This window comes from Chrysemys picta, chromosome 7, assembly GCF_011386835.1.
Source record: "Chrysemys picta bellii isolate R12L10 chromosome 7, ASM1138683v2, whole genome shotgun sequence".
In the NCBI taxonomy this organism is placed as follows: Eukaryota; Metazoa; Chordata; order Testudines; family Emydidae; genus Chrysemys; species Chrysemys picta.
Window position 1 is genome coordinate 110,047,680 of NC_088797.1, and position 15,348 is coordinate 110,063,027.

The window sequence follows — 15,348 nt, forward strand, 5'->3', positions numbered from 1 at the left end:
AAGTGTTCTTAAAATGAACAACATGCTGGGTCATCATCCGAGATTGCTATAACATGAAATATATGGCAGAATAGGGGTAAAACAGAGCAGGAGGCATACAATTCTCCCCCAAGGAGTTCAGTCACAAATTTAATTAACCCATTAATTTTTTAACGAGCGTCATCAGCATGGAAGCATGTCCTCTGGAATGGTGGATGAAGCATGAAGGGGCATAAGAATGTTTAGCATATCATGTATGTAAATACCTTGCAATGCCAGCTACAAAAGTGCCATGTGAATGCCTATTGTCACTTTCAGGTGACATTGTAAATAAGAAGCAGGCAACATTATCTCCTGTAAATGTAAACAAACTTGTTTGTCTTAGTGATTGGCTGAACAAGAAATAGGACTGAGTGGACGTGTAGGCTCTAAAGTTTTACACTGTTTTGTCTTTGAGTGCAGTTATGTTAACAAAAATAATCAGTATTTGTAAATTGCACTTTCACGATAAAGAGATTGCACTACAGTACTTGGATGAGGTGGACTGAAAAATACTGTTTCTTTTGTTTATCATTTTTACAGTGCAAATATTTGTAATCAAAATTAATAATATAAAATGAGCATGGTACACCTTGTATTCTATGTTGTAACTGAAGTCAATATATTTGAAAATGTAGAAAAACATCCAAAAATATTTAATACATTTTAATTGGTAATCTATTGTTTAACAGTGCTATTAAAACTATGATTAATCACTATTCATTTTTTTATTGCGATTAATTTTTTGATTTAATCACATGAGTTAACTGTGATTAATCAACAGTATATAGTGAAGGAATTTGTATTTGTTTGTTTCTTTTTCTTTGAACAATTATTGTAGTTTAAAGGTGTCTTCTAAATTGTTCATCTATTTAATACTGGGTAATTTGATGACTGTCTCCAATGGTCAAGGAACCTCGCAGAGACAGATCCCCTGCTAGTGTACAATGGTGTAGATACATTGACTTGGATCAGCGACACCAATTCAAATGGGATGAGGATCTGGACTAAACATTCTTACAGAGATAAATATATTCAAAGTGGTGCCACAGAATCTACTGGAAGGAATTTTTCCTTTTTTATTATTTAGTATCAACTAAACAGGGGCTTATATCTAGATGTGTAGTTCTTGTGAATTCCATGCCCACAACTATAGTTTTGGGTACATCAGCTTTTTCCTGTATTACCTGAGGAATACTTGTTACAGTTTTAATACCCACACCAAAGAAGATAAAACTTTTCCGTGCCTACCATGAAGATCAATACTTTCAAAACATTACATTGTTTCTTTATCAGCAAGAAAAAAGTGTTAAAGATTGCATCTAACCTCTCCTTTGTTTAAATTCTTAATAGTAGCAGCACAACTTCTTTTATAGCAGTATTATATAAGTGCATTTAAACACTGAAGTACAGATTACGGAGATGTGCAGTTCAACATATAGAACCTATTCTGCCAGGTACTGAGCAGTCTGGCTTTGGTCCAGCAAAACATTGAAGCTGAAGTAGTCTCACCAGCTGCAATGGCACTACTTATGGGCATATATTTAAGCCTGTGCTTAAGTGCTTTGCTGAATTAGAGCCAGATTGCTCAGCATCTAGCAGGATCAAGTCCGTAATTTACAAGGCAAAGTATAAATCTTGAGTTACCTGTTTCTGGAGGCGCTGTTAGTCCAGAACCTGTTGATGCAGAAACATCAGACATTTTAGATATGGGACATTCCTATTGGATGGGTCTTTCATTGAGGATGTCATCTTTCAAATCAACAGAGCAGAAGCATGAAACACCATGTTTACAAAAATTTAATTATATTAATCATTAGGATAACCATCCGGTAATAAAATTCTGCTTCCTGTGACTCAAACTAAATCTCACTAAAGTTAATGGAGACATATCCCTTGACCTTAAGGTATGTCGGATTGGGACCATACTAACCCAGCTGATAAAACTCCTGACCTACATTCACCTTAGATGGTTCATGATATCACTCACTGCTATAATCTACATAAACAACTAATGAACTTTCCTTCAAAGTATGGTTTACATACTTAAAGTATATTTTAGCTAAGAATGTGATATATACTGAAAGAAAAAGTGTAAAGTAAAACATTTTCAAATACAATCCTTAGCCTATTTTACAACAAACAGAAAGCTGATTTGCTGAGTATAAAAGCTACAGATATGCAATAAAAGAGAATACATACCTGCACATATGACGCTAGCATCTCCATAAACACCACATGAATAGTGTGCATATTCATAAGGGCAAGACCACAAAACGTCTTCAGAGCCAGTGCATCTCACATTAGTCATCCAAGGACTTGTCCAGCCTTCACCAAAATAGCTATTTCTCAGAGCAGCAACAGGCTCGCCACAGCCCAGTTGCCTGCACACAACTCGTGCGTCGTTCATGTCCCACAAATCACCACAAACTTTTACCCAGCCTCCAAAGTGAAGGATTTCAACACGACCTGCACAGCGGTTTGGCCCATTTGCAAGTCCTAGCACCAGATCTGTGAAAGACACAAATCAACAGATTGCTAGACTATTTGTCCATTTTCACATGGAGATGTCTTAATATTTCTTGGTTACCAATTAAAATTTGTCCCATATTGGCAATGCAATGCCATTTATTGAGAAGCTAGTCATCCTCCTTTAGCTCCTGGCTGGCCATAGCACTATACTAGTTGACATGATTGTCTCAGCAGAGAGGCCAACGACTCAGTGATCAATGTGCCTCACCCTAGATGTCCCACCAAATGAAGAAGGTTGGTCCGCGTAGCCATGGCTTGTGCTGTGTTTTTTCTGTGAATGAATACGAGACTTTGGGCTCCAGCACTCTGAACTATCTCTCCCAAGCGTGAAACTCACTTCACGTTTCCAGGGTTCAATTTTAATGTCATTAGAATCATAATTAAATTCACAGGGCATTGTCATTTATCAAGCCACAACACAGAAAGTTGTTAGCTAAATGCAGAACATTGTAAATTAAAATCAATATGAATGTAAACAATACTGTATGTAGACAGACTCACCATCACCCATAGTTTCAACTGAAAAAAAGCACATAACACAAACTATATTAGTACAAAATACTTAGGCTCCTAGAAAGCTTTTTCTTTTTTCCAGTATAACTGCAGTAACTTGTCCAAAAAGCATAATTTTTTCCAACATACAATATTGTCTGGCACTAAAAACTTCATATGGGGTCCACACTGTGTGTGCCCCAAAACTCTGCTCATGGTGCTCCCTGTACCCCTGCAAAAAGGGAGGTTTATGGCAAAGTGTGAGAGGGGCTGACTGTTCTGTGATTACATTCTCTCCCATGAAGAGCTGCTGCCTCCAGGGTTACGGTAGCATATCAGAGCAGTTCTGACTTCAGACTCCCGTAGATATTCCCAGCCCCCTCTGAAACCCTCCTCTGGCATCAGTCCCTGCAAAAACTCTCTGGTCGCTACAACTAAAGTCGATACATTGCCACACATCACGGTGATTCTTTAAGCACTCATCTTTCTATTGTAATCCATGTGACAATACTTAGGTCCAAGCCGATACTAACTAAAGTGTCCAAGGAATATTTTTGATATAGTGACCAGGTGTGTTACATCTGGGTCCAGATACATTACATCCACTGCCTTCTTCATTCACTGCATTCATCAAAAACACTGATCTTTTTTTTCTCCTATGATACATTCTTCCAAAGCTCATGTTACCCACTGTTATTATTCATATGCTTTGTCTTCTGCACTCATAGAATCATAGAAGATTACGGTTGGAAGAGGCCTCAGGAGGTCATCTAGTCCAACCCCCTGCTCAAAGCAGGACCGATCCCAATTCAGTCATCCCAGCCAGGGCTTTTTCAAGCCGGGCATTAAAAAACTCTCAAGATGGAGATTTCACCACCTCCCTAGGTAACCCATTCCAGTGCTTCACCACCCTCCTAGTGGGGGAAATAGTTTTTCCTAATACCTAACCTAGACCTTTCCCACTGCAACTTGAGACCATTGCTCCTTGTTCTGTCACATCTGCCACCACTGAGAACAGCCTAGCCCCATCATCCAGTCATCATGCTAGTGATTTCATTTCAGTGAATATGGTCATTGAACTGTAAAATTCTATTCTATATTTTCAGTAGGTGGGTACAATATAAAATAGATAAAATATTAGTAAAGGAAAGATAAAATAGAGCTTACAAGTGGTGGTTGGCTCTGGCGTCGTAGTTGTAGTGGTGTCAGGAGTGGTTGTAGTAGTTTCATAAGTGGATGTAGTGCTCTCTTTTGAGAAAACAAAGACAAAAATAGTTCGGATGAACATGCAGAAGAAAGGCAAGAATGCGAGGAGAATGGCGGTTGTGTTGTGATTGGCACAGTCTTAATGACAGCTGAAGACCGATCGATCCAGGTTATCCAGGTGATCCATTGGCTTGAGTGGAGTGACACTAATATATATCAATTGAGGATGTGGCCTAAACATTATTTTAAATTAGCATTTTAATACATCCGAAGAGAGATCCCATCATCCATTGTGCCAGAGACGTCCCTTCAGTCAGAGATAGCATGGAGTCAACCCCTTGGATGTCAATTGCAAGATTTTATATATATCAGTTTCGCTCAATATTTTTTTATTTCATCGTGTTATAATCATGACACTCAAGCAGACTCGTCTTTCATCTGCAAAATGACCCCATGAACAAGATATTTACGTGACAGATACACTGAAGATTCACACATATGTCCCTTCATACTTCAACCACCATTCCAGACAGGCCCGGCTCCAGGCACCAGCTGAGCAAGCAGGTGTTTGGGGCGGCCAAGGGAAAGGGTCGGCACGTCGGGCTCTTCAGTGACAATTCGGCAGAGGGTCCCTGTGCCTCTTGGCGGGAAGGACCTGCCGCCAAATTGCCGCCGAATAAGAAAGCGACGCAGTGGAGCTGCCGTTGGAGTGCTGCCGATCGCAATCGCATTTTTTTTTTTCCCCCGCCACTTGGGGTGGAAAAAACCCTGGAGCCGGCCCTGATTCCAGAGTATATGCGTCCATGCTGATGATGGGTTCTGCTTGATAATGATTCAAAACAGTGCGGACCAATGCATGTTCATTTTCATCATCTGAGTCAAATGCCACCAGCAGAGAAGATTGATTTTTTTTTTTTTTGGTGGTTTAGGTTCTGAAGATTCCACATCAAAATGTTGCTCTTTTAAGACTTCTGAAAGCATGTTCCACACCTCATCCCTCTCAGATTTTGGAAGGCAGATTCTTAAACCTTGGGTCGAGTGCTATATCTATCCTTAAAAATCTCACATTGGTACCTTCTTTGCGTTTTGTGAAATCTGCAGTGAAAGTGTTCTTAAAATGAACAACATGCTGGGTCATCATCCGAGATTGCTATAACATGAAATATATGGCAGAATAGGGGTAAAACAGAGCAGGAGGCATACAATTCTCCCCCAAGGAGTTCAGTCACAAATTTAATTAACCCATTAATTTTTTTAACGAGCGTCATCAGCATGGAAGCATGTCCTCTGGAATGGTGGATGAAGCATGAAGGGGCATAAGAATGTTTAGCATATCATGTATGTAAATACCTTGCAATGCCAGCTACAAAAGTGCCATGTGAATGCCTATTGTCACTTTCAGGTGACATTGTAAATAAGAAGCAGGCAACATTATCTCCTGTAAATGTAAACAAACTTGTTTGTCTTAGTGATTGGCTGAACAAGAAATAGGACTGAGTGGACGTGTAGGCTCTAAAGTTTTACACTGTTTTGTCTTTGAGTGCAGTTATGTTAACAAAAATAATCAGTATTTGTAAATTGCACTTTCACGATAAAGAGATTGCACTACAGTACTTGGATGAGGTGGACTGAAAAATACTGTTTCTTTTGTTTATCATTTTTACAGTGCAAATATTTGTAATCAAAATTAATAATATAAAATGAGCATGGTACACCTTGTATTCTATGTTGTAACTGAAGTCAATATATTTGAAAATGTAGAAAAACATCCAAAAATATTTAATACATTTTAATTGGTAATCTATTGTTTAACAGTGCTATTAAAACTATGATTAATCACTATTCATTTTTTATTGCGATTAATTTTTTGATTTAATCACATGAGTTAACTGTGATTAATCAACAGTATATAGTGAAGGAATTTGTATTTGTTTGTTTCTTTTTCTTTGAACAATTATTGTAGTTTAAAGGTGTCTTCTAAATTGTTCATCTATTTAATACTGGGTAATTTGATGACTGTCTCCAATGGTCAAGGAACCTCGCAGAGACAGATCCCCTGCTAGTGTACAATGGTGTAGATACATTGACTTGGATCAGCGACACCAATTCAAATGGGATGAGGATCTGGACTAAACATTCTTACAGAGATAAATATATTCAAAGTGGTGCCACAGAATCTACTGGAAGGAATTTTTCCTTTTTTATTATTTAGTATCAACTAAACAGGGGCTTATATCTAGATGTGTAGTTCTTGTGAATTCCATGCCCACAACTATAGTTTTGGGTACATCAGCTTTTTCCTGTATTACCTGAGGAATACTTGTTACAGTTTTAATACCCACACCAAAGAAGATAAAACTTTTCCGTGCCTACCATGAAGATCAATACTTTCAAAACATTACATTGTTTCTTTATCAGCAAGAAAAAAGTGTTAAAGATTGCATCTAACCTCTCCTTTGTTTAAATTCTTAATAGTAGCAGCACAACTTCTTTTATAGCAGTATTATATAAGTGCATTTAAACACTGAAGTGCATATTATGGAGATGTGCAGTTCAACATATAGAACCTATTCTGCCAGGTACTGAGCAGTCTGGCTTTGGTCCAGCAAAACATTGAAGCTGAAGTAGTCTCACCAGCTGCAATGGCACTACTTATGGGCATATATTTAAGCCTGTGCTTAAGTGCTTTGCTGAATTAGAGCCAGATTGCTCAGCATCTAGCAGGATCAAGTCCATAATTTACAAGGCAAAGTATAAATCTTGAGTTACCTGTTTCTGGAGGCGCTGTTAGTCCAGAACCTGTTGATGCAGAAACATCAGACATTTTAGATATGGGACATTCCTATTGGATGGGTCTTTCATTGAGGATGTCATCTTTCAAATCAACAGAGCAGAAGCATGAAACACCATGTTTACAAAAATTTAATTATATTAATCATTAGGATAACCATCCGGTAATAAAATTCTGCTTCCTGTGACTCAAACTAAATCTCACTAAAGTTAATGGAGACATATCCCTTGACCTTAAGGTATGTCGGATTGGGACCATACTAACCCAGCTGATAAAACTCCTGACCTACATTCACCTTAGATGGTTCATGATATCACTCACTGCTATAATCTACATAAACAACTAATGAACTTTCCTTCAAAGTATGGTTTACATACTTAAAGTATATTTTAGCTAAGAATGTGATATATACTGAAAGAAAAAGTGTAAAGTAAAACATTTTCAAATACAATCCTTAGCCTATTTTACAACAAACAGAAAGCTGATTTGCTGAGTATAAAAGCTACAGATATGCAATAAAAGAGAATACATACCTGCACATATGACGCTAGCATCTCCATAAACACCACATGAATAGTGTGCATATTCATAAGGGCAAGACCACAAAACGTCTTCAGAGCCAGTGCATCTCACATTAGTCATCCAAGGACTTGTCCAGCCTTCACCAAAATAGCTATTTCTCAGAGCAGCAACAGGCTCGCCACAGCCCAGTTGCCTGCACACAACTCGTGCGTCGTTCATGTCCCACAAATCACCACAAACTTTTACCCAGCCTCCAAAGTGAAGGATTTCAACACGACCTGCACAGCGGTTTGGCCCATTTGCAAGTCCTAGCACCAGATCTGTGAAAGACACAAATCAACAGATTGCTAGACTATTTGTCCATTTTCACATGGAGATGTCTTAATATTTCTTGGTTACCAATTAAAATTTGTCCCATATTGGCAATGCAATGCCATTTATTGAGAAGCTAGTCATCCTCCTTTAGCTCCTGGCTGGCCATAGCCCTATCCTAGTTGACATGATTGTCTCAGCAGAGAGGCCAACGACTCAGTGATCAATGTGCCTCACCCTAGATGTCCCACCAAATGAAGAAGGTTGGTCCGCGTAGCCATGGCTTGTGCGGTGTTTTTTCTGTGAATGAATAGGAGACTTTGGGCTCCAGCACTCTGAACTATCTCTCCCAAGCATGAGACTCACTTCATGTTTCCAGGGCTTCAATTTCAATTTCATTAGAATCATAATTAAATTCACAGGGCATTGCCATTTTCCAAGCCACAACACAGAAAGTTGTTAGCTAAATGCAGAACAATGTAAATTAAAATCAGTACAAATGTAAACAATACTGTATGTAGACAGACTCACCATCACCCATTGTTTGAACTGGAAAAAAAACATAACACCAACTATATTAGTACAAAATACTGCAGTAACTTCTTTGAAAGCATAAATTTTTCTAACATACAATGTTGTCTGGCACTAGAGAGAACTTCATACAGGGTCCACACTGTGTGTGCCCCAAAACTCTGCTCATGGTGCTCCCACTACCCCTGCAAAAAGGGAGGTTTATGGCAAAGTGTGAGAGGGGCTGACTGTTCTGTGATTACATGAAGAGCTGCTGCCTCCAGGGTTACGGTAGCATATCAGAGCAGCTCTGACTTCAGAGTCCCGTAGATATTCCCAGCCCCCTCTGAAACCCTCCTCTGGCATCAGTCCCTGCAAAAACTCTCTGGTCGCTACAGCTAAAGTTGATACATTGCTGCACATCACGGTGCTTCTTTAAGCACTCATCTTTCTATTTTAACCCATGTGACAATACTTAGGTCCAAGCCAATACAAACTAAAGGGTTTGTTTCTGATATAGTGACCAGATGTCTTACATCTGAGTCCAGATATATTACATCCACTGCCTTCTTCACTCACTGCGTTCCTCAAAAACACTGATCAGTTTTTTCTCCTGTGATACAGTCTTTCAAAGCTCAGGTTACCCATAGTTATTATTCATATGCTTAGTCTTCTGCAGTCATAGAATCATAGAAAATTAGGGTTGGAAGAGACCTTAAGTCATCTAGTCCAAAGCAGGACCAACCCCACTTCCATCATCCCAGCCAGGGCTTTGTAACGCTGGGCATTAAAAACCTCGAAAGATGCAGATTCCACCACCTCCCTAGGTAACCCATTCCAGTGCTTCACCATCCTCCTAGTGAAATAGTTTTTCCTAATATCCAATCTAGACCTCCCTCACTGCAACTTGAGGCTATTACTTCTTGTTCGGTCACATCTGCCACCACTGAGAACAGCCTAGCTCCATCATCCAGTCATCGTGCTAGTGGTTTCATTTCAGTGAATATGGTCATTAAACTGTAAAATTCTATTCTATATTTTCAGTAGGTGGGTACAATATAAAATAGAAACAATATTAGTAAAGCAAAGATAAAATAGAGCTTACAAGTGGTGGTTGGCTCTGGCGTCGTAGTTGTAGTGGTGTCAGGAATGGTTGTAGTAGTTTCATAAGTGGATGTAGTGCTCTCTTTTGAGAAAACAAAGACAAAAATAGTTCGGATGAACATGGAGAAGAAAGGCAAGAATGAGAGGAGAATGGCGGATGTGTTGTGATTGGCGCAGTCTTCATGACAGCTGAAGACCGATCAATCCAGGTGATTCAGGTGATCCATTGGCTTGAGTGGAGTGACACCGATTTATATCAACTGAGGATGTGGCCTAAACATTATTTTAAATTAGCATTTTAATGCATCCGAAGAGAGATCAACAAACCTAAATGATCAACTCCTTCAATTGCCTTCAAGTCCCATTCAGTCAATCTTGTAGAACAAGATTTCCTTTCTCCTGACATCACAATAGTAACAGTGGTGGCAACAGCTACAAAAAAGGTTGGCATTTCTAGCACTCTGTAAAAAAGCAAGGAACATCTCGGCAGAAAGGAAGAAGATCGGAGAGAGAGATGGCTGGATAGATGAAAAGAGCTAGGCTGGTCATAAGGAGGGATCATCAATATTGTTCATATTTCTTGATGATTTATAGCTTACAATCTAAAGTATGGATTTGTAACCTAACTGTGCACATAGCTAGCCTATGAAGCCACTTAGCTTTGCCCTTTCTCCCCCATTGCTTGTTAAACCAACATGTTACAACTTGTCTTAGCTAATATTGTAAGCTCTTCCAATGTGTTTGAAGCCACTATTGTAATACAGATAAATAATAATTTTTAAAATATATGTGTCCACAAGGTGGTGCTAAATCTTTTAGATCCATGAAAGACATTCATTCAAAATAAACCATTGAACACAAGGTGATTTTCTTTTCAATGAGCATGAGTTTTTGTTGGAAAAATCAATTGACCACAGGACAATACCACTATCAATTCAGCCATTTCTCTCTCAAACATATTTAGAAATAACTCAAACAGCTATAATGTTAAGTTTAGTTTAGTTTTCCTTGATGTCAAATGGTTAGAAAAAAATAATTTCTAAAGACTTTGAACACATTGGCCAAACATATTCTTGTTCCTTGGCCTCTTCTTGGTCCTAGCTTTAAACCACATAATCTGTCTCTGCGCAGGGCCTGAGTCTAATCTCACAAAAGTGAGAAACAAGGCTCCATTGAAGTCAATTGTTTTTTTGGGTCTAAAGTCAGTATGTGAGATCAGAATCAGGCCTATCTTGTTTATAAGGGGCCTGTCACCATGGCATACTTCAGCTGGATCCAGCTAAACTACTGGTGGTAGCTATGTCATTTGAAAAAGAAACTACATTCAGTTTAAGTGGTGAATATTGAATCATTCTATGGTGAATATTATAATAAAATAACAATAGAATATTGCTAGTACTATGAATTAGACATAAAAAGTGGTTCCATGGTGGGGGTCCCAGACACACTGCTTCATCAACAAGTATACTGCTTTATTAGCAAGTAGTGATTTTGCAGGGATCAAAATATTCAGTCTCCCCAGAAATGCATGTTAGTGGGTGATCATTTTAACAGTAGTGGGAAAATCAATCAGCAGGGCCGGCTCCAGGGTTTTTGCCGCCCCAAGTGGCGGGGAAAAAAAAATGCTGCAATCGCGATCTGCGGCAGCTCCACCACGCCCCTTTCTCCTTCGGCGGCAGGTCCTTCGCTCCGAGAAGAAGCGAGGGACCCGCGCCCGAAGAGCCCGACATGCCGCCCCTTCCCCTTGGCTGCCCCAAGCACCTGCTTGCTGGGCTGGTGCCTGGAGCCGGCCCTGCCAATCAGAGCCCACATTAGACAATTCCCACCTTTGACAGTGCTGGAATATTTGAACAAGGCAGTAACTGAAGGTCTGGTGACTGCGAGGTGTGGCCTTCAGTCTTGGGGACCATAGTCAGCTGACACACGTTAAACTAGCTGCACTGGGCTTGGGATAGAGAATCAAGGAGCCATAACTGGTTGTTGTTTCTCATCATTTCTTCTTTTCCGCTCTGTTGGGTGGTTAGTGGAGGTGCGGGGTAAAGGAGCCATCTGTTGCTAAGTACTCTACTAGGTTTAGGCAAAATCAGTTCAGCTTCTGCTCAACACTGTGGGTTGCACACCTCCACAAGGAAACAAACTACTGTCCTTTCTCACCTGCAATGCAATAGGTGGCCAGCAGGTGAGCTGCAGTAAGGACAATCAGGGATCACCAGAGTGTTCTCAGCTCCCTCAGAGCTGCTCCTGGGTCTGCATTAGAGTGACCAGATGTCACGATTTTATAGGGACAGTCCTGATATTCAGGGCATTTTCTTATATAGGCACCTACTACCTCCCCCCATTCTGATTTTTCAGATTTGCTCTCTGGTCACCTTAGTCTGCAGGGAAGCAGTGGGATGGAGTTGGAGAGGCAATGCCCCTATCACAACCTTATACTGATAGGGCTGATTCAAACACTGGCATTTAAAAAATGCAGGACACAGCACAGGGTCCATTTCCACAGCACATTTCCAATTTCGAATCAAATACAGTATTCTTTACAGTCAGCTATCTAGGGCCACAGCTGGGACTGTCCTGGGGCAAATGACTGCAGATATTGGCCAAATGCATCCAAGGGAAAAGTTGTTGTACCTGCTCACCAACAGAAGTTATTCTAATAAAAGATATTACCTCACCCACCTGGTCTTTCTTATAGAGAAGTGCTATAGAATTTAATAGAAAATTATACCCTATCATTTTAACTGTTCTAAAAGGTATTGATATTCCTGCTATAAAATTCTATACGATTCAAAAACCTACAGAAATGACATCACTACCATTATATTTTATAATTTTTAGAATAATCTCTAGCAAACCCTATTACATTCCTACAGAATTCTGTAACCCTATAGAGTATTCCATATGGGATATGTAATTAATACATTGCACTTACATCCAGGTAATTCTACTGAAGTGTATTCATACTGGTAAGGAAAACATTCCAAAACCAATATATTTATTTCATGATCAGTTTGTTAACATTTACCAAATCATTGTGCACTATACCCATACCCAGCCAAGTTAAAAGGGTGGTGTATGTTTTTTGTTGTTCTTGTTGGTTTTGGTTAACTGAGCAAAAAGAAAGAATGACTGAATCAATGTTCCAAAGCTGACAATCTTATTTAAGCTTGAAAAAAAAATCAAAAATGGCTCAAGTAAATTATACCAAAATTTCCCACAAATTAAAAAGGTTGGCCTGAGACTGAACACAAAATAATTTATCCAACTTCACCCCACGCAATTTCTGAAAAGTTATCATCTCCAGGGGTTTTTCATCTGTTCGTGGACCCATAATATCTGTACCACTGAAGCTGCCAAATAAATGCTTCAAGTCCTTATTTGCAAGCAGCATGTACAGTAAGGATAAATTAAGCTACAGATGCACAAAGAGCACCAGCAAAACTGCTCATTTATCTATGAACACATCAAATTTGGTTGTACAAATTCCTGTTTGCAGATGAAATTTTTGAAACTGTAAAGTCTCAAAATCCTAAGGGTCAAACTAAATTTGCAATCAAACCACAATGCTATTGGTAAATTAAAGGTGACCTGAAGTTATTTTTTCAGTTCTCTGGCACTTTCAAAAAAATAATAATTAAAATCTGTTTGAGTTGACCTGAAATTGAAAGTGCTAAAAAAATTATGAAAATGACTTATTTTAGGTCAAATAAAAATGTTGTGTTTTGGAGCATTTTTAAAATAAAAGCAAAGGAAATAAAGGGCTAGATTAACAAACTACTAGGGAGGAGGATGGTGGCTGCTTCTTTATGCCCTTTAGCGCCATAGTAGGGCACACCCTCAGAAAGTGAGACACCCATGTTCAAGTTCCTGCTCCAATGACTAATTATTTATACAAGTGGAAGAGTGTTAAAAGAAAAGCACACACGAGCCCCACACCAAATGTCCCATATCCCAGTGCCTGGAGTGCTCTCCTGCAATATGGGAGGCAAATTCAAATCCCTGCTCCAGGTCAGGCAGCAAGGAGAACTGAAGCAAGACATACCACAGCCCAGGTGAGTGTCCTAACCACAAAGCTAAAGGTTAAGTGAGACACCACTGCTTGCTGTCTCCTCCTCTTGCCATTTACTTAAGATTTCCATTAGGGATGTAATTCTACATATCTGCTCACTGCTACATGGGTGAAAGGTGCAAAAAATACAGAGATGCCTGAAACAGCAAATGGCATAATGCATAGAGAGCACTGCAAATAATCTCTCCTGGCCACTGGGAAGCAGTGGTGGAGGGATTGGGCAGTAATGGGGAGAGCTGAGAGAAAAAGAAGAAACTGGCAGAAGCAGGGACAGTCTGGGGGAAGAAAGTTGGAGAGAGCAGAGGAGAAGAGAGGATGGGGAGAGAGAGAGAAACACAAAAAGAATGGAGAAAGAAAGATGTCTAAGTCAAGACCTTCAAATACTTGGGAGGCCAGCCACCTGTTTAGCAGGGAGTACAGAGGTTGATCAGATCCCATGATTGGTATGTTAGGAAGGATATTTTAAGTTAGTGAAGGAGACAGACTTCTGAAGAAGTTGCCCTGCTTTAAGGTTACAATTAGGGTTCATACATATATCCTTACTCCCCTGTTATAATCATTCATAAATACACTGAACGGATAAACACAAGCTATCGCACACTCACCCTTCACAAATCTCATTTAACCGAGGGTCTGATATGAATGGAAATAACTATAATGCTGCTTAAATACTAGTTACGAAAATCACCCACACTGTTTCCAGGTACAAAAGTCCAAATTATATCACATGAGCTTTACAGGCTTGTTTAGAATAGGTTGGTTTACCATTTTGAACAGATTACCCAAACTAATGACAAGATAACAAGAAAGAAGATCACTTACAAAGGGGAAGATGCAGCATACTGGTGTGTAATAGTTCATTTACCCCAAGTACACTCTGATAATTTCACAGTTCTATCTTATTACATTTTGTTAAAATGTATTTAATAAAATATTAGCTGGGTGGTTCACCATGCACCTAAACATATTACTTTTGCAGCACTTGACAATAAATATGCCCTTTAGGAAGAGAACCCACATTACTCCTTAATTCGCACCCTGAACACCAAGATTTTGAGACATTAAATTGTTAACTTACAGGCTACTGATTGACTTGATTTTAATTGTGGCACAAGCCACTAACACAAAACACTAGGTGGTGGGAGCAAGGTTAATTTCACCATACTAAGCAGTTTATTTGAACCATTTAAATAATACTTACAGTTAACTAGCTTGTTTGGCTCACATTTTTCAACAGAACAGAGCTGTGCTATCCAACGTGGCCCTACACCGATACTACCTTTAATCTTTGCACAAAGCTCCCATTAGCATGACTGGGAGTTCTAGATGTGGACCCAGTGAAAGTGAGCACAACTTCTCTTTACATTTGTGTAAGAATGACTTTGCAAAAATGGTAGGCATTGTACCTGTGGTAGTCTGCAGAGATCCAGAAATTGTCAGGAACATCCAAATGAAGATCATTGTGGCACCCATCTTGTGAGGACTCCTGAGGAACGGAGCATCAGAATTTATAGGCTCTGACTATGGAGGGGCGTGGCTCAACAGTCTGCTCTGCACCTACAGTAAATCAATACAAAGTGAATTCCAAAGGTGTTTTCATTTCAGTCACAAAGGAAGGTGTGTTTAATTTGTTCCGCATTTCATTTTATTTTTATAACCTTGTGGTCTCTGCCGGAAGATAATATTTAAACAATAGCATTTCACACTTCTTGAAGGAGAACTTTTGGCATAAATTATTCCACATAAGTTTGACACGTGTATGAATCAAAAGTTACCTCTAGAGTGGATCCAGATG

The 15,348-nt window shown here is 39.4% G+C and overlaps 1 protein-coding gene across 1 annotated transcript in view; it reads right to left on the reverse strand.

Moving 5' to 3' along the window:
- The window catches only part of DMBT1 (deleted in malignant brain tumors 1), a 162,638-nt gene extending 147,537 nt beyond the window's left edge, over positions 1 to 15,101 (reverse strand). Inside the window, 9 exon segments of the mRNA XM_065553629.1 lie at positions 1,666 to 1,695; positions 2,221 to 2,529; positions 3,052 to 3,069; positions 4,210 to 4,290; positions 7,018 to 7,047; positions 7,573 to 7,881; positions 8,405 to 8,422; positions 9,489 to 9,569; positions 14,960 to 15,101. Of these exon segments, the coding sequence (XP_065409701.1) occupies positions 1,666 to 1,695; positions 2,221 to 2,529; positions 3,052 to 3,069; positions 4,210 to 4,290; positions 7,018 to 7,047; positions 7,573 to 7,881; positions 8,405 to 8,422; positions 9,489 to 9,569; positions 14,960 to 15,026 (943 nt within the window). The 5' untranslated portion in view covers positions 15,027 to 15,101.
- Positions 15,102 to 15,348: the final 247 nt, after the last annotated feature.